Raw genomic sequence first — 19,434 nt, forward strand, 5'->3', positions numbered from 1 at the left:
ATTTGGCAAGTAGAGTTCTTGCCCCTCAGGGGTATAAACCGATTCTGTATCACATTAAATGTTTCTTTGAACATTTCCCACTGATCATCAGTCGTTTTACCCATTAACAGATTTGCCCAGTTTACTGTGGACAGTCTCTGGGCTCGATTTTCGCACTCCCGATCGGGTGCGTTTGTGGCGGGGGGGGCTGCGAAAATCAGGGGTTCCCGGGGCGGGTCTGGAGCCCGGCTCCAACCCGCCCACTTCCGAGTTCCCCAGTGATGCGCTGACATGCGCGCGCAGCCCCCGCATGTGGGACTCTCACTGGCAATTAAAGCCGGCGGGGTGCCACTTAAAGTATTTATTTAGGTACTTCAGGTCGTTTACAGACCTGATTAACATGATATTTTAGGAGGGGTGGGATTTTGCAAACAACTGGGACTGTTTCCCGTACTGGGGAAAACACTCCCAGTTCAAATGGACGTGTTGCAGCCATCAGCCTGTGGCAGCTGCAAAGGTCCATTTGACAGGTGTGGGGGGGAGACCCTCACTCATTGCAGCAAGCCACTCTGTCACTTTGGACAAAGTTTGGCCTCCACCACCCTCCTCCTAACAATAAAATTCACCAACTTGCATACTTACCCCGGTGTCCAGACACATGTGCCAACCTTGCGGACCCCCTCAGATGTACATCTTCCGGATGGGGGCCGCCGTAGCTGCAGTCATGACCTCCTCGGAGGACGAACAGCATCACCAGCCTCGCTGGCCACGCTGTCCACCTCTGACAGGAGGAGCCCCACAACACAGTGCTGTGACACATCCACCTGCACAGCAGGAGGGAGGGCAACGGCAGAGAGAGATGCGTCGCAGAAGGCACTACCCTTGCCACAGGGTCTACAGACCGAGGCTCAGCTTCCTGGACCTCTCTGAGCAGCAGTGCACACGGAGGCTCAGAGTCACTCGACATGTAGTCGTGGACATCTGCAGCCTCCTTCATGCCGAGCTGCTCCCGGCTGGCCCGAGCACCATCTTCTTACCTGTCGCTGTCAAAGTCACCATTGCCCTCAACAACTTCTCCTCCGCATCCTTCCAGGGTGCCACCGGGGACATCGCTGACGTGTCTCAGTCGTCTGCACAAAAGAGCCCTGCAAATACACCTACACCCACTCTGCAGTGACACAATGGGTGGCATCAGTTGTGGGTCTTCATTGTGATCCTCAGGAAAGGGCATTATTGCACAAACCAGACAAGATTCGCAAAGACGTGGCAGTAGTTGTGACAATATAATATGTAATGTGAGTTGATCAGAAATTAAATATAAGTAAAAACCATGGCAAACCCTCAAACACCCTTGTGCATCCCCTTCATGCTCATGACACGTTTGCCTTACGCTTCCTTCTGCACGTTTGTGATGCATGCCCTGTGGCTGCAGCACAGGTAATGGCAGGTTGAGTGAGGCTGACCGTGAAAGAGATGCATGAGAGGGTGAGTATGAGATGGAGCCATGAGATTGTATGAGGACTGGGTTGAGTGGTAGTGGTGGGATGAGTACTGGCGAGGTGAGTAAGTGCAGGTAAGATGAGGATGAGGTTTGAGTGGGTGTGAGGAGTGATGTGATACAGGAGTGTTGGCAGTGCAGAAGGAGATGTGGGGTGGGGGCGGTGATTGTGGCAGACGGAGTGTAGGGATGGTGCAGGTGACCTCCTCTGCCACCTCGAGCCAGGCCTTGGTGGCAGAGGCAGGCCGCTTCCTCCCGCCCGCCGGGGGTGGGGGGGGGAAGATCTCTGTCTTCCCCCTCCTCCTCACCCCATCCAATAAGACCTGGAGTGAGGCATCAATAAACCTGGGAGCAGCCTTCCCCTTGGGCTGCTCCATGCTGTACTTTTACCTATTTTCTGCAGCATCAGTCAGTGGAGGACTGCCCCTTTAAATAGGGCTCCTCCAGCTGACAGCCTATGCTGCGCATGTGCAGTCCGCCCGCTGCCCACGCGCCCAGTTGATCCCCCGCCGCCCTGCTAATATCGGGCCCTCTGTCTCATCCCATTACGTCGGCCTTACCCAAGTCTCGAATCTTAGCAGCTGATTCACTTTTTCTCTTTCAAACACTACATTGAACTCGATCATGTTATGATCGCTATTGGATAGATGTTCACGTACAGTTAAGCCGTTAACTAAATCTGGTTTATTACTCATTACTAAATCTAGTATGGATGGCTCCCTTGTTGCCTCTAGGACATACTGCTGTCGAAAACTATCCCGGACACACTCAAGAAATTCACTACTTTTCTGACAGTTGCTAGTCTGCTTTTCCCAATCTATGTGAGGGTTAAAGACCCCCATTAAGACCACTATGCCTTTGTTACACGCTTGTCTAATCTCTGCATTTATACAATCTAGCACCTCAGAACTGCTGCCAGGGATCCTATACGCAATTCCCACTATAGTCTTAGATCCTTTCCTATTTCTCAATTCAACCCATAAGGTTTCTGTTGGCTGCTTACCGCTTGTTATATCCTCCTTTATCATTGAAGTGACTTCATCCCTAATCATTAAGGCTACTCCTCCCCCTCTTCCCTTTTCCCTATCTCTCCTGTAGACCTTATAACCCAGTATATTTAGTTCCCAATCCTGACCATCCTGCAGCCATGTCTCAGTAATAGCTATCATGTCATACCCTCCAATTTGAACTTGAACCTGTAGTTCATCTAATTTATTCCTTATACTCCGTGCATTTGTATATAGCACTCTTAGTTGGGCCACACACCCAAGCCTGACCTTCAGCTTTGATGCTGGGTTAATCGCCTTATGCCTTCTAGTTTTCACTTTATCTGTAGTGTCTAAAGTACACTTTCTGCTGCTCTACACTTTTCCCTTTCACTTGTTCTTGAACAACTGTTTGTACTATTTGTATTGTACATTTCCCCTGGGTCTTCCCCTCTCTTGCTGCTCTTAACTTTACTCCCTTCTGACTCCCCGCTCAGGTTCCCATCCCCCTGCCACTCTAGTTTCAACCTTCTCCAACAGCACTAGCAAACACCCCCACGAGGACATTTGTCCCGTTCCTGCTCAGGGGTAACCCGTTCCACTTGTACAGGTCCCACCTTCCCCAGAACCGGTCCCAATGTCCCAGGTATCTAAATCCCTCCCTCCTACACCATCCCTGCAGCCTTACAGTCATCCGGTCTATTCTCCTGTTCCTATACCCACTAGCAGGTGGCACTGGTAGTAATCCTGCGATCACTACCTTTGAAGTCCTGCTTTTTAATTTATCTCCGCACTCCTTAAATTCACCTTGCAGGACCTCATCCCTTTTTTTACCTATGATGTTGGTACCGATATCTGCCACGACTACTGGCTGTTCACCCTCCTCCTCCAGAATGTCCTGCAGCTGCTCCGCGACATCCTGAACTGAGTGTGCAGATTATTGGTAAATCGGTGTTGCTTGATGGCACTTTATTGATGATTGGGAGGAAGCTGACAGGGTGGTAATTAGCCGGGATAGATTTATCCTGTTTTTTTTGTTGCTAGGACATACCAGAGTAATCTTCCACGTTGTAAGATCAGTATCATAGCCTTATTGTTCTAATATATCTGGGTATTTGTGGTATCAGGTCAAACTGGTCAACCTGGCACTCAAACATTAAGATTACACCATTGACACATTTGGGAGGTATGAAATGTTCATATAATTTATTTTATTCTTTAAGCTTTCCAAGGGCATTTTACACCACCCCAGTTGAACTGAAGAAACAATTAAAATACTGTTTCCTGTACTAAGTAATCATTGTTGAAGAAGACATAGAAATAGTCATAGGAGGAGGTCTTCAGATGGGCAAATGATTTACTGCAGGCATTCCATCAATGCCTGTACATGGAACAATATATCTTTATTACTACCTGCACATATGCTAGTGTTGGCTAATATGGAATGATTGTGACTTTTCCTGGCCAATGGATTTATGAATTCCAGAAACAGAATTGATAATCAAATACTGCCTACAGCTTTTGGTGCATGAAGATATACTTTCATATGCTGATTATGTATTTCTTTCTTGATATTTTGTTTCCATGTCAGTGAAGTAGCCAACTGTTATAATCCTCAACTTGCTCATTTTCCTGCTTAGTCTTGGCACCGCCTTTCAGCCTTCTCTGGTAGCCAATTCCACGAATCTATTACGCTTTAAATGTATAAAAAAAGTTATGCCCAACCGCCTTTCTTGCTTCTAATTTTTAATTTGTATCCCCTGGTTTTTGAATCTTTTGCTTAGTGAATAATTTTCCTGGATCCGAATTGATACTGTGCTATTTGTCATTCATGCACAGGTTATGTTAGCAAAGTTGTTTCAATTCTTTTAAGTATATAACATAATTTGATAATGAAAATTGATGCTGTACTAATTTACCTTCTGTTTTAATTTAGTTTGTAAAAAAATACTATATATTATACTATATTTTTCTCCTAACTTTGCAGATCCCTCAACAGCAAACAGGAAAGATTCAGTTTCAAACTGCAAGCCATCTCAGCCTCAGAATGGAACAATGAAAGAAAACCATTGTGGTGGAAGGCTAAATGCAGTCTCCCCTGATTGTAGCAGTAGTTCATCCAGGAGACGTGGATTCGTAAGCCAAATCGCTGATAGAACAAACACTGTTACTTCCACATTGCCATCTCAAAGGATTTCAAATGTTGTGCTTGAAGACCCAGTTTCTTTGAAAATCTCTGAGGAATTTGACCATACGCTGCAAATACACAGTTTAGAAGACAGTAAGAACGTTGGCCTCACTGCCAAGCCATCTAATGTAAGAGTTTGACACTGCTTGTTTTAATAGAACTTATGCTATAATAAATCTGTCCCTTAATCCTTAACATAAATTTCCTATATCTAGCTTTTAAATTAAAATATCTAAACCTGTACAGTGCTGATATCTCTAGGGGATGTTGTACACCCAGGCTGGTCCATATTTTTTTCATAGGCTCAAGGACTGTTTAATATGATATTACTGCTCAGATATTAGGAGTAGCTTTGTTACTTCATTATTACAAACTCAAGGAATGATTCAGCGCAGTTGATAAGTGCCACATACGATACTTGTTATGAAAATTAAGCCACATGATATTGAAGTAAACTTAGCTGCATAGGTAGAGAGATGACAAGAGTACAGAAAGCAAGAGCGGGTGTAAATGGATGCTTTTCAGATTAAGAGGATGTCGGTGCTGTGCCCCAGGGATCTGTGCTGAGACCTTTTTTTCCATTTTATGTAAATCAATTGGGCATACGTACAAAAGGAATAATATCAAAGTTTGTTGATGATACCAAATTAGGAAGCATGACAAACTTTGAAGGAGCATTTAGATGCTTTAGCAGTATGTGCACTCAGATAGCAGTTCAATGTAGAAAATTGTGGTATATATTTTAGGAAAAAGAACACTGAAAGTGGTGAGAATCTTAATAGGGTGGGGGAACAGAGAATTCTAGGAGTTCATATACGTAGAGCTTCGAAGCTGGATTTATATATAGAATGGCCATAAAAAAGCAAAATGGGGTTTTTGGATAGGTTATTGAATATAAAAAATTATCCAACTTACTGAACTTGTGCAAGATATTGATGATGCTCAAGTTGGAATAATGCATGCATTTCTGGGCACCCTATTCATAGGAAGCATAATACAGCTATGGAAATGGTACAGTGAAAATTCATTAGAATAATACCAGCAATGAGAGACTGTATTTACAAAGGAAGGGTTGAAAAATTGAGGCCTTTTTCATTGAAGCAAAGAAGGTAAAGCTGTTGAACTAAGAGGTTTTCAAAGGTTTTGTCAGGATAAATAGTGAAAGATTGTTTATCTTAGTTGGTGAATTGGTAACAAGGGGGCATAGACTAGAGATTATTATTCTAAGAATAATGTGGGGGTGGTGGCACAGGGAGTTCGAGTAAAGGGTTATTAGGACATGAAATACTGTACCACAAGTGGTTGTTAAGGTGGAACTTGTAACATAATTGAAAATGGAACTGACTAACTTTTTGAAAAGAAAGAATATAAAAACATACAGGGAAAGAACAAAGAAATTGGATTAGAGGAGAAAGCTCCATTTGAAGAACTACTGCATGAGGAATGGTCAAATGTGCTGTAATTTGAGTCCAACTAATCTACATTTTCTAGGATAAAGATAGAGCAATGCTTGTTCATAAATTACTGCCTAAATTGATGCCTGTTCCATTTGGTTAGAAAGATGTAGTGCTATTTTCTTACCCTGTTTCCATAAGTTAGAAGAAATACTGATTTCATTGGGTAGCTATTATACAAGCAATCTCTATATTAAAAAAAATAGATTTCCTTTCAAATGGGACTATCATCTTATGTATACTGGTGGTTGATTGGGTGAGTGCATTATACTATTACTGTACTATCACCAAGCAAGGAGACAGCTTATTCATGCAGTAACTTATTATTCAGATTCCCATGAGAAAAATGTGTAGTTTAGCAGAGTAGTGCTCAAAATCCTACTCAAATAAGTCTCCTGTGTTTGTGTTCTCTCTCTCTCTCTCTCTCTCTCCCCCTGAGAACAGTTTTTATAATTTATGTAATGATTGACTGACACCTCCTAATCTTTTTAGGCAATTACCAGTCTCCACCAACATAGTTGTGCTATCTTTTAAAAAAATTGTATGTACTTTGTTTTCCTTTTTGTTGACTTGTTAGTTAATTGTTTTAGATTAGTCATTTTATTGCTGCTGTTGCTGAAGGTTTTGTTCCAGCATAAGCAAAGCTTCTCGCCTACCAATCAGTGGTCATAACAAAATGAGTCTTGATGATTTCTCCTTTGAATCTTAATACTGAGATGCCCTACTCTAGTCAAAACATGTGTAGAGCAAATCCATAGTCTCCCAGAAGGTTTTTCTGATTTTCTCACTTACATAATTACTTTGCCTGGGGTATGGAAAGGATACTCTTCCTTCAAAGATTGCTGATGACTACATCTATTGAGTGAATGGTGTTGACCAGAATCCCAATTAAAAAGGTTTTTTTGAAAAGGAACCTGGATAATGATTAGTATAAGAATTGGATAGTTTCCTAAATACTATAGAGGACACTTGCTCCAGTCCTATGGAGTACATTGTAGTGTTATCTGTGGAATGCATAGAGTAGAATTTAGATTACAGTGTTAGATTGGTACTCTGCATTTTCTTTTGAGGGACCAGGAAGAAATTTCAGTTACATCTCAGAAGTTTAACCCTTAGAAGATTAAAGTGTGGAAATTATATAAGGTCTGTTGTAAACAATGGGCTCAATGAGCTAAGTGGCATTTTGTTGTTCCATTTTTCTTAAGTTCTTCCTTTTCTTAGTTTTCTTAGATGGTTGGATCATTTTTTGTTCGAGGTAGTCATTACTTGGCACTTTTGTGGCACAAATGTTACCTGCCACTTACCAGCCAAGGCTGAATGTTGTTCAGGTCTGGCTTGTAGGCTTGCATGGGTAATTTCATTATTGAAGGAGTTGTGAATGGAGTTGGAACACTAGAATTTTACTAAAGTTACGTCTCAGTCGTGAAATGTTGTGATCACATAGCTTCTATTATTCTACCAACTGGACAGTAATAACTGAAAATTAGGCAACACCAAACTAGGTGGAAAAATTAATTAGCACAAAATAAACATTTATGTGAATGTGGACTCATGAAATAATAGTGAACAAACATTAATGATCAAGTGTCAGCATACCTTGGTTAGTAGCAAATTTGCCTCCGAGTCAGATGGTTGTGGGCTCACGCCCCACTCCGATGCATGAACTCGACTGACATTTCAGTGCAGTAATGAGGGAGTGGACAGTTAGATATGCCATCCTTCTGATGAGACTTTGAAACGAGGTTTCTTTTTTATACTGGTGGTTCATGTGGCCGTTAAAAATCCCATAGATTCAAAGAATCACTGGGAAATCTCTCACTATCCTGTCCAACCTTCTTCCCACAATGAATGACACCAAAAATATATTAACTGATCAATCATCCTTTGCTGTTTGTGGAACTTTGTTGTTTATAAAATAGCTTTCAGATTTGCATGCATAAAAACAATCACTGTACTACAAAATTATTTGTTGCATGTGAAACACTGGGATATTTCTGAGGCATGTAATAAGGTTTATTATAAATGCAGGTTCTTTTTTGGAACATATTCATTCAATACGTTATAAGGCAAGCATTTGACAATAGATAATATGTGTTCTCTTTTTTTGTTGCATTTATATGTTGAAATTTTTAACACCTATGAAGAACTATCATGAGTAAGTGGCCAGTGTTTCATGAACAGTAAATGGAATTGTGTAGTAATTGGTGATTACAGGGTAAAGTGCAAGGAAACAGGCTTAGAGTAGATCTCTCTAGTTGTAGAGCGTGCACTGGTACCGATGTGCTGGGCCAGATGGCCTCCTGTTCCATACCTTCTACATTTCTATAAGGTAACACTAATATTTTTGCAATTTTTTTTCAATCTTGTCAGGAATTGCATGAGATTGCTCATTGTCAAAACATTGACCCTGGCCAGTATCTGGGCCTGGAAGGTTTCTTCACCTTGCAGCTGGATCCTGATCAAATTGTCACAGAACCCTTTGCAAAACGAATGATGAATGTCAAAAAAGAAATGGCAGTAACACTGATCAAAGGTATGACACCCTATATTTATATGAACTCAGATAGGCAGGCATCAGATTGGCTGTAAGTGCATGTTATTTCAATGAATACATCTGAGGTTAGCTATAACTGTAAAATGGAGTTCAGTAATGACTCTCAATTCTGCATTAAGTATGTTGAAATCCTTCATGAAATGTAGAAAACAAGTACAGTGATGCAATTGGTCAGAATGCTATCTTTTCAAAATGGTTTTGAACTCAGCCAAGATTGATTGAAAGAAAGTCTTTGTGAAGATTGTCGGGAGCCTACATGAAAGAGTCTCAGCTGTCTAAATTTAGTTCCAAGTGAGCTTGAGCATAAGTCTCAGTAATTCAGCACTTATGGGCAATCTTATTCAGGGATTTATGGGGTAGATTTTCATCTTCGCTGCACGGGTGGACGTAGAGAGGGAATTCTGGCAGGGAGGATCGTATGTGGTAACAGAATCCGCCAGAATTCCCTTCTGGAGCAAAGAAAGGAAAATCTGACAGGTTCTGTAAGGAATATGCAATTCTCCCTGCCAGGTTTTCCTTTCTGTTTTACTCTTTTATTTCCAATAGTCTAGATAGTTAGCTATGGAGACAGTAAACTAGAAGTGTCTAGTCAGTGACCTGAGAAATTTAGTTCGGCTCAGACACTAGTGGCTTGAAATAATGATGAGACACAGATTTCAGATCTTAACGAGGTGCAACCCACTTACAGAAACTGTCATCAAACCATTGAATGAGAAAACAATGCTGAGGAGCCCCTAATCATATCATTAAGCAGCCCTATTTTCAGTATCAACTTTGGCTCTGTGGTAACACTTGCACCTCTGGTCGTGGGTTCAAGCCCCACTCCAGAGACATGAGCACATAATCTAGGCTGACACTTTAGTGCAGCACTGAGGGAGTGCTGCACTGTGAGGAGATACCAACATTAAACCGAGGCGTGGACCGTAAAAGATCCCATGGCACTTTTTGAATAAGAGCCAGGGAGTTCTCTTGGAGTCCTGGCCAATATTTATTCCTCAACCAGATTATCTGATTATTTAATTCATTGCTGTTGGTTGGACCTTGCTGTGCACAAATTGGCTGCCGCATTCCTTACTTTACAACTGTGACTACACTTCAAAAATACTTCATTGGCTGCAAAGCACTTTGGGATGTCATGAAAGGCGCTATGTAAATGCAAGTTCCTTCTGTAGCTTGGTCGATATTTGAACTGTTGGATCATTCTTAAACTTCAGCCTCACAGTTTAGAGACAAAATATAAACAAATTAATAGAATGTATTTTTTCACTCATTGTACATTCTACATAGGTTAATTACAAAAGTTTGATGGGGATTTTTTTCTTGCCTTAGGTCTGCTCCCAATGATGGGCCCCTATTGTTTTAGATTATCAAAGTAACTTGTAACTTAATACATAAAACAGTAACAGATCAAAAATTATAATCATTGTTATACATAACACTTTAAAGTTCAGAAATAAAATTAAGGAAAATAATCAGTTCTACTAGTGGATCTTCCGTGACATTGCTCAAGATGAGGCAGCAGATAAAGTGTCTCTCTTAGCTGTTTCTGGGTTGCTGTTTTACCTTCTTCTCTCGCTCTCGCTCTCATTTAGAGTGCGGAGGTAATGGTGGGGAAGGGAGCTGTTGAGAATTTGTAGGCCTTGGCAGCTCCCTTCACTTCCTCTCCTACCTCACTCTCTAGCTTTCTTTGCTCCCATTACCTTGCCAATTGGTTCACCTTCCCAGCACCCACTCTCCAACCAGCTCCACTTCCCACTATGTCCCTGACCCTTTCTCCTTGGTACAACTCTATCATGCTCTACATACTCTACCCATTGCTGCTCTGTTGCCACTCGCTTCCCATTACATCACTCCCTTCAGCTCCCATTGCTTCTTCCCTCTCACCCCTATCCCTATCAGCCTCCAGGAATGGGTTTACAGTTGGTGGCAGGAGAGCTAGCTGGATATGAAGTTTGGAAGCACACCAACATCAGGAGATGTAAACGATAAGTATACCAACCTGACAGTTAAAAGTAATACCTAAGCGTGACAAATTTCTAACCTAGCAAGTAAATGTGTCAAACAGAAAATGCATAACAGATATGAGACTCTAACATATTAATTAGTGGATCTCCTGTCTCATTGTTGGTGGATAGTTGGAGGAAATTTTGTTTTATAAGGAAGTGGATGTCGTGGTGATGGTGAGTGAGTGAACAGGGGGATGATTTTAAACCCCAAGAACAGGTGGGTTGGGGGCGGGTGGGAGTTGAAAATATTTATTTTTTTGGGTCGCAACCACAAAATGTTCAGACTTTGCATTCCCAGTGGGAAGCCTGTACTTTTACACGCTGACGTTAAACCCGGAAATAAAGCCGGGTTTCGGTCGCGACCCAAAAAACAACTATTTTCAACTCCCATCTGCCCCCAACCCACCCATTCTTGGGGTTTGAAATCACCCCCCAGGTGTTTTGGAGGGTGTGTTGGTCTTGGATATGGAGAGCCAGAGAGAGAGCAGGACCTGGGGGGAAGCTCCGAGGAGTGGAGAGAGAGCGATGTGAAAGTGGACAGTCCATCGCCTTTATTTCGGCCCTCATTTGTTTAATTAACTAATTTGTGGCTTCTCTATTCCCGGGAGGCTTGCTTTCATGTATTCAGCCCTTGTTTAATAAATTCATTCATTCTTGCTGGCCCACTTTCCTCAAAGCGTGATGCCCCTTATTCGGGGCATATTTACTCAATTTTCCGCTACCTAGCTTACCTGATTTGATATCTAGCCATACTTATTTAATTAATTTGTCGCTGCATGGCTCCCTCAAAGCCTGCCTTCATTTGTTAAGGGCATATTTTATTGATTGGTTCGTTTAGGTGGACTGAAAGGTAAGTTTAACACAAAATATGGACAGTTTAGCTTAATAGTTATAAGCAGGACAACTGCGTGGCATAAGTATGACAACAGGAAATGAGCACAAATGCAAAATGTTATTATATTATTGATAGATTATATCCTTAGACTGGAGGGGGTGGGGGGGGGACAAAAATGCCCAGGGCCAACATCCAAGTGTAAGTGCTGGAATTTGCCAATCAGCACTTCTGCGGTTGACCCCAACAATCTATCCAAACAGAACCGCAGCACAAAATCTAGACCTTGTAATTTTATTGATGCAAGCATTTCCTTGGAGTCCAAAATGATTAGTACAGGTTTTGCATTGAAACATATGGATTTTTCATCTGCAGTTTTTTCTGATTCTTTTTTAGCCCCTTTGATCACCTTTTTAACTTGTTACTGCGTGACCTTATAGTCATCCTATTGAGCCCCTTCTCCCTGTAGAATTTCTAGAGGTCATTTTTCCTCTTTATTTCACTTTTAATTTGTTTGTTAATCCATTTAGGGTCATGCTTGTTCATTTTGAGTATCTACTAGTCCTGCACATCCAGCATTATTCTTTTAAAGGTGTTCCATTTGACTTCTTTTGAAATGTTGACAAACACTACAGTGTTCTTGTGCAGTTTTTTCATTGTTTTGAGTTGTAGCCTGCTTCAGCCTATTTCGATCAGCCTAATTCCAGTTGTCATCTTACTGCAGCTGCTGGCTTTAAATTTTGCATTAATACCATGGATTCTTCCCAGTAACCACAGTGTAAAACCTACTCCAGGTACAGCATAGTGCTTGATTGGACTGATTCATTCATTGGGAGATAATTGTGCCTCCACAAATATTAAGCTTCCTTCTTCTTAATGAGCTTGGCACAAAAGCACTATTCATTCTTGAGTCAGACAGAGAATGGATTGTGAATATGAAATGTTTCCAAACCAATTTTCTAAGATTCAACAGTCAAGCAACGTTCCGCACAAGATCATGTGGGGCCAGGGAGAAAGGTTGAGTCACCAGCTGCCCCCAACTTTATTTTGGCTTTCAGTCCAGCATTAGCTAAAGCAGTTTGATTGCTTAATTGGTGCAGCTTTTGGTACTACACAAAGCAGTTGCCTTGATTCTGGATCCGGTGCTGATTCAAGTCAACTCTGGCACCAAACCCCAACCAATGTAAGTTAGCACACTCAAACTACCATATAGTGGAAAAAACAAGGCATCCATTGAGGAACCCTGACTGAAATACTCCTTTTTAAAGACTCATTTAATTTTTTCAAAGGAACCAAAAATCGCCACTTGTCCCCTCGAGGGCACTGTTGCAGAGTGAATTAAATAAAGATAGAGGAATTGGGGAGCTTAAAACTGTTGGTTTTGTTACTAAAATCATTTATGCTGCTGAAATCATTGCTTTGCTTATGCTTAAATAAGCCTTTATGTAAAAATGCATAGAATGCAGGACACACATGATGATGGCACACAACATATTCTGCATGAACATTCAATTCAATGGCCAATTTCCCCATGATTTGAGTGAGGGCAGGGCAGATCAAAAGGGGCATCTTCATGGTAGGATGTTGCTGGGCATTGCACTCATAACCTTGGTATGACTTCACATGGCCTATCATTTTTGTTGGATCTAGGAGTAGATTGTTGGCAAATAATTTTAAGTTTTGTGGCGTTCTGGCAATCTGGTGAGCGGTTCATGCGGTGTGATCACAGGGGTGGTCACGTCCGTGCCACTGAGCTTGAGAGAGTTGTGGTTTACTTCAACAAATCAGTAAGTGTCAAAGTAATTTCAAGCAGGAGCAATTTATTTTGTCTAAACCAAGCATAGTATAAGACAGTCGCAACTGGCACTAGATAGGTATATGGCAAAACAAGTAAGGCAATTTAACGAGTTAATACAGAGAATCAAATACCAGACAAAGTCACTGTTTCTCAGTAGTCAGCAGCTCGATGAGGTGTAATGACGGATAACAGCAGTATGGCAGAAGTCTTAAAGAGCCTTCAATCGGATTCTCTCTCCAATCTGGCTGAAGACTGTTGTCCTGCTTTGGAGTCTTTATATAGTAATGATTGTTTTCAAGTCACAAAGTTTTGATCCCATCTGTGTAATCAAAGAACAAACAATTACCCAAGTCTGAGTAATGCCTATTCTTCCATATGATTATCAGCTATTTCATCGCTTAGGTCAGCTATTGTCACATTTGTGGTTCCTTGACCTTATTTACCTGGACTTTGTCGCCAAGTCTTCAGCTGATTGTCATCAATGCAGTTTATGCTTACATACACAAAAATAAGATTTGGGTCCTGGAACAATGGGAAATCAAAAGGACCTTGGTTATATATATTAATCATTACTCTACCTTCCCGATGGTCACCACTGCCTGACCTAATCAATGCCGTTGCTGCTTCGTGAGATATAACTCATTCGGGGGCATCAGGACCCTCCATGGGGAAACAATTATCAGCGGTATATTTTATTAATCTGTAGTTGGTTAGCTGAGAAATGGTAGGGCTGTCACAGTTTGTTCCTCTTGGGTGCTGTACAGATATATGATTTTGCATGTATGTTGGATTCAGATTTTTACTTTGATGTTTCTTGATGTGATTCTGTTAGTTCACAGTCTCTACAGTTGTAATTTTTCAGTAGTATTTGTCAGGTATGTATGACTTTGAATCCCTCACTCTCATCTCTTCAATTATAATTCTTATACTGATGTTCTGTGGCTGTTATGTTAAATTGCATTTTTCTTTTTTATGTCTGGTATTTGGTAATAATTTTTTAAAAATTGTGAAGACAAGAGATTGCAGTGCATAATACAGGGGCAGCACATTTGCAGTAAATGTTGGAAAATTGAGTCTCTGGAGCAGAGGATCTCTGTTTGAGCAGCAATTGGCTGCACTCCACGGCATCGGAAAGGATGAGATGCTTCTGGATCATACTATACAGAATGTTTTCACCCAAGAAACAGTGCTAGACAGTTCAAGATGCTGGGATAGTGTAGAAGGTGAAAAGTAAGTGATATTTGCAGAGGGAAACAGGACTTAACAGATTAAGAGAATCCTTGAGTTACTGAAACTGTCCAATATATACCAAGTGTGAGGCAGATGGCAACAGTGACTCAGGATGGTGGTCTGTGCAACCCTGTGGCACCATGGGAGAAAGTGCTACCGAGGGAGTAAGAGGCAGGTGGACTCCAAGAATAGGAAAGTCATAGCAGTGAGAGATTCTATAGTCAGCTGCTTCCCAGGTGCCAGGTTGAAAGACATCATGGAACGGGTGGAAAAACATCTGGGAAAGGAGAGAGAACTGTTAAAAGTATTGGTACATGTTGGAACTTATGATCTGGGTAGAAGTACATTTGAAATGTTGCAGAAGGAATTTAAGGAGTTAGGCACTTGATTGGAAAACAAGAACTCAAGTGCCGTAATCTGTGATTGCTTCTTGTGTGTTGGACAGGTAAGGGGAGGAAGGTTAGGTATGTCAGTGTATTGCTGCAGGGTTGGTGCAGAAGGGAAGGGTTCACATTTTTGGGACATTAGAGTAAGTTCTGGAACTAGGGAAGGCTATCCTGAAGGTTTAGCTGAAATAAGTAATGAAAAATATTATCTGAGAAGAAAGGGAAAGAAAGAAGCCTTGAGGTAGTGAGTGATTAAAATAAGGGCTTTTGTCTTCGGCCCAATTCAGACCTTGGGCGCTTCTCTTTCTGAGTGCCACTGTACTGCTCCAACTTCTGCCTCTTCAGTGGAGCGTTCCTGTATTGCACTGCTACATGTGCAGGCATACACCATGACCCCCTCCCTCGGATTCACACCAGAGCACTGCGGTGGATGGAAGTTTTACTCTCCAAAATTTCCATGGGACTTCTAGCCGTAAATATTTAAAGAGAATGGGAGGAAGTGTCCACACTCTCTGTACATTCAAATTAACTTCAGGTAGGTTCAAAATTCCCCAGGGGGTCCAAGGGACCTCCTAAGCCATTTTTAAGCCTTGTTTAACACTAAATCTTTACTCCTAATATAAACCAAGAAATGATAAGATTGCTGTTTTGCTAAATACATTTAATTTTGTTCCCTTTGAAACAACACTAAAGTTGCACTACAAATGCACTGAGATTACTTCAACTTTTGATAAATGATAAACTTTTGTGAATGCTGCAGGTCCTTGTACTCAGGTTCTAGTATTACATCTTAATAACAAATAAAACTGTATTTTGCATGCTTACGTCCCTCTAAGTTATTGGGAAAGAAGAAATTGATAGAGCAGATCAACAAAGTTATCCTTCCTTGTAAAATTGAGAGAAATGCAGCAATTTCTGTGATTAGAAAGTCAAATGGATCAACTATCCAAGTCCTTCATCAGATAAATGAATTTTTTAAATTTTGTTTGAACCTTTACTTCCAATGTAAGCTAATAGATAATAAGACTTCCCAAATAGATCAAACCTTCCTGTTAATTATAATGATAGAACAAACTTGAAGAAGTCTGTCTCTGTACAGATTAATAAATTTGTACAAGCTATGCCTTTGAGGAAATCCTCTCGCATGAATAATATTCAAGAAGAATTTTATGCTACACAGCATTCCAAAATGCTCATCTCAACCTTTCAAGTAGTATTGGTTGTGGGGGTGAGCATTGAGAGATCCAATGGCTTCTGCTAAACCTTGTTGCCAAACCCCCAGAGCTCCAACTACGACCTGCTCTCCTTTTGAAGATTACATTCAACCTGGGAAAAAGTTACCCGGACATTATGATGGTAGAGGGGTTTTCCTCTCTCATTTTGGCAAGAGGTTGATGAATCAAGTTTATTGTACGATCTTAACTATATGAGAAGTATGCTCCCATTTGAGATTCTGACCACTTATTTCCAAAGCATTACCATTTTATTGGAGGAAATTATTCCCTAGAATTAGCTACAAGTAAATTAGTGCAAAACTGCAAGTGAAGGAATGGGATCTCTGTTCCCTAACATGTTGCTCTTCCAACTAGTAGTCTCAGGAAGATGAGAAGTTTAATGGCTATATCCTGATCTTTATTTCCTAATGATGGACTTTGAACTCAAGAAATCCCATCCCTTATCGATCTTAGCCCTTTGCCCTCTACTCTGAAATCAACTTAAATTTTCTACAGGGAAAACGGATAGTGAATCCCAGTAACTCCCGCAACTGCAATTCAACATAATTGAGTCATTAGTATCACCCATTAATAATGATGAGCAAGATGCCATCTGGTACTTTTATACTGTTGTGATTGGATACGAGAGTAAATACAGTTGGTAATGTGCTTGTGGAATAGGGCTGCTGTAGCTTTAGCGAGTACAATATTTGATTTCAGTATCCGTTAGACATTTTTTCATTTGTTTCCAAATCAAGCATGACCTATTTATGTCTTGAGTATCAACCCTCGGATCCTACTTATCTGTGCACAATGATGAGAAGAGTCATGGTAGTACTCCAGATAGGCTACACATGGCCTTGAAAATGACACCCTCCCTTGCCTGTTTAGTGCAGGTTTAATTAATTAGTGAGCTGCTATTTTGTACCTTTCGTACTCATTTGTGGGATCGCCTTAAAGCAAAATATTTTTCGATGAGAGACCTAAAGGTTTATCAGAAACTTTTGGTGGATCTTTTGGGCTAATAGCAGCATTGGCTGCTCGGGTATTTTTGGCCCTACAAAAAGAAAGACCTTGCATTTATTTATTGCCTTTCACAATCTCAGGAATTAAACTTTTGGTGCTGTGCCTATCTGTGAAAGCAGCAGGTCTTAGGTTCCCACACCACTTCCTTTGAAAAGCGCAGGCAGTGGATGCACTGTTCACTGCTAAGGTCCTCAAAGCTACTTTGTTGCTTCAAACTTACCTAGAGGAGTGCGACCGAGTTGGAGCTCTCCCCCTCCTCTGATAGCAGTGCTCCTCGTCAGCCAGCCACTCCTTCTGAATATGCCATGTAAAATAATATCCCAAAGGGCATAGCCATATTAGTACTGTGGGTGGAACAGCACTGAACACAAACTCCCTCAATAATTCTAAGAGACTTGCAGCCTTCAGCAACAAATACTGGAAGCTCAAAATGTGTTGTAAATGGGCTAAAAATTGATAGAGGAGGTACTAGGAAGGCTGGCTGTACTGAAAGTGGATAAGTCACCTGGTCCAGATGGGATGCATCCTAGGTTGCTGAGGGAAGTAAGAGTGGAAATTGCAGAGGCCATAATCTTCCAATCCTCCTTAGATATGGGGGTGGTGCCAGAGGGCTGGAGAATTGCAAATGTTACACCCTTGTTCATAAAAGGGTATAAAGATAAACCCGGCAACTACAGGCCAGTCAGTTTAACCTCGGTGGTGAGGAAGCTTTTACAAACAATAATCCGGGACAAAATTAATAGTCACTTGGACAAGTATGGATTAATAAAGGAAAGCCAGCACGGATTTGTTGACGGCAAATCATGTTTAACTAACTAGATTGAGTTTTTTGATGAGGTAACAGAGAGGGTCGATGGGGGCAATGCGGTTGATGTATATATGGACTTTCAAAAGGCATTTGATAAAGTGCCACATAATAGGCTTGTCAGTAAAATTGAAGCCCATGGAATAAAAGGAGCAGTGGTGGCATGGATACGAAATTGGTTAAGTGACTGGAGGACAGTATACAGTGGTGTTCCCCAGGGGTCGGTACTAGGACCACTGCTTTTTTTTGATACATATTAATGACTTGAACTTTGGTGTACAGGGCACAATTTCAAAATTTGCAGATGTCACAAAACTTGGAAGTGTAGTAAACAGTGAGGAGGATAGTAATAGATTTCAAGAGGACATAGACAGGCTGGTGGAATGGGCAGAGACATAGCAGATGAAATTGAACGCAGAGAAGTGCTAAGTGATACATTTTGGCAGGAAGAATGAGGAGAGGCAATACAAACTAAATGGTAGAATTCTAAAGGATCAGAGAGATCTGGGGGTATATGAGTACAAATCATTGAAGGTGGCAGGACAGGTTGAGAAAGCAGTTTTATTTTTAAAAAAAGCATATGGGATGCCGGGCTTTATAAATACAGGCATAGAGTACAAAAGCAAGGAAGTTATATTAACCTTTATAAAACACTGGTTTGGCCACGACTGGAGTACTGAGTCCAATTCTGGGCGTCGCACTTTAGGGAGGATGTGAAGGCCTTGGAGAGGGTGCAGAAAAGATTTATTAGAATGGTTCCAGGGATGAGGGACTTCAGTTATGTGGATAGACTGGAGAAGCTGGGGTTGTTCTCCGAGCAGAGAAGGTTGAGAGGTGATTTGATAGAGGTGTTCAAAATCATGAGGGGCCTAGACAGAGTAGATAGAGAGAAACTGTTCCCATTGGCGGAAGGGTTGAGAACCAGAGGACACCGCTTTAAGGTGACTGGCAAAAGAACCAAAGGCGATACAAGGAAAAACTTGTTTACGCAGCGAGTGGTTATGATCTGGAATGCATAATCTCAGAGGGTGGTGGAAGCAGATTCAATCATGGCTTTCAAAAAGGAATTGGATAAATACTTGAAGGGAAAAAATTTGCAGGGCTACTGGGAAAGAGCGAGGGAATGGGACTATAACTGGATTACTCTTACAAAGAGCCGGCACGGGCTCAATGGGCTGAATGGCTTCCTTCTGAGCTGTAACCATTCTATGATTCTAAAGCAAAAAGTCAAATATTTGCATCTTACTTCACAGTAGCAGCCTGTCTCTTTAACAGACTTATGTGCCAGCATAGGAAGCACTAGTGCCAGGATTTTGTAGAGGAAGCCTGCCCCTGACCTATAACCAGTGGAAAGAAAGAACATGCATTTGTATAGTGTCTTTCATATCCTCAGGATGTCGTAAAGCAATGAATGACAGTCAATTAATTACTTTTGAAGTGTAGTCACTGTTGTTATTTTTTTAATGTTGAGAGCCCAG

The 19,434-nt window shown here is 41.3% G+C and overlaps 1 protein-coding gene across 2 annotated transcripts in view; it reads left to right on the forward strand.

Annotated features, from left to right (window-relative positions):
- Positions 1-19,434, forward strand: part of zbbx (zinc finger, B-box domain containing) — a 100,283-nt gene that overhangs the window by 57,426 nt on the left and 23,423 nt on the right. For both annotated transcript variants that reach the window (XM_067995360.1, XM_067995361.1), the window contains exons 15-16: positions 4,451-4,779; positions 8,476-8,638. In XM_067995360.1, coding sequence (XP_067851461.1) covers positions 4,451-4,779; positions 8,476-8,638 — 492 coding nt within the window. The remainder of the gene's footprint in view (positions 1-4,450; positions 4,780-8,475; positions 8,639-19,434) is intronic.

The sequence above is a fragment of the Heptranchias perlo genome, chromosome 13 (genome assembly GCF_035084215.1).
Source record: "Heptranchias perlo isolate sHepPer1 chromosome 13, sHepPer1.hap1, whole genome shotgun sequence".
Taxonomy (NCBI): domain Eukaryota; kingdom Metazoa; phylum Chordata; class Chondrichthyes; order Hexanchiformes; family Hexanchidae; genus Heptranchias; species Heptranchias perlo.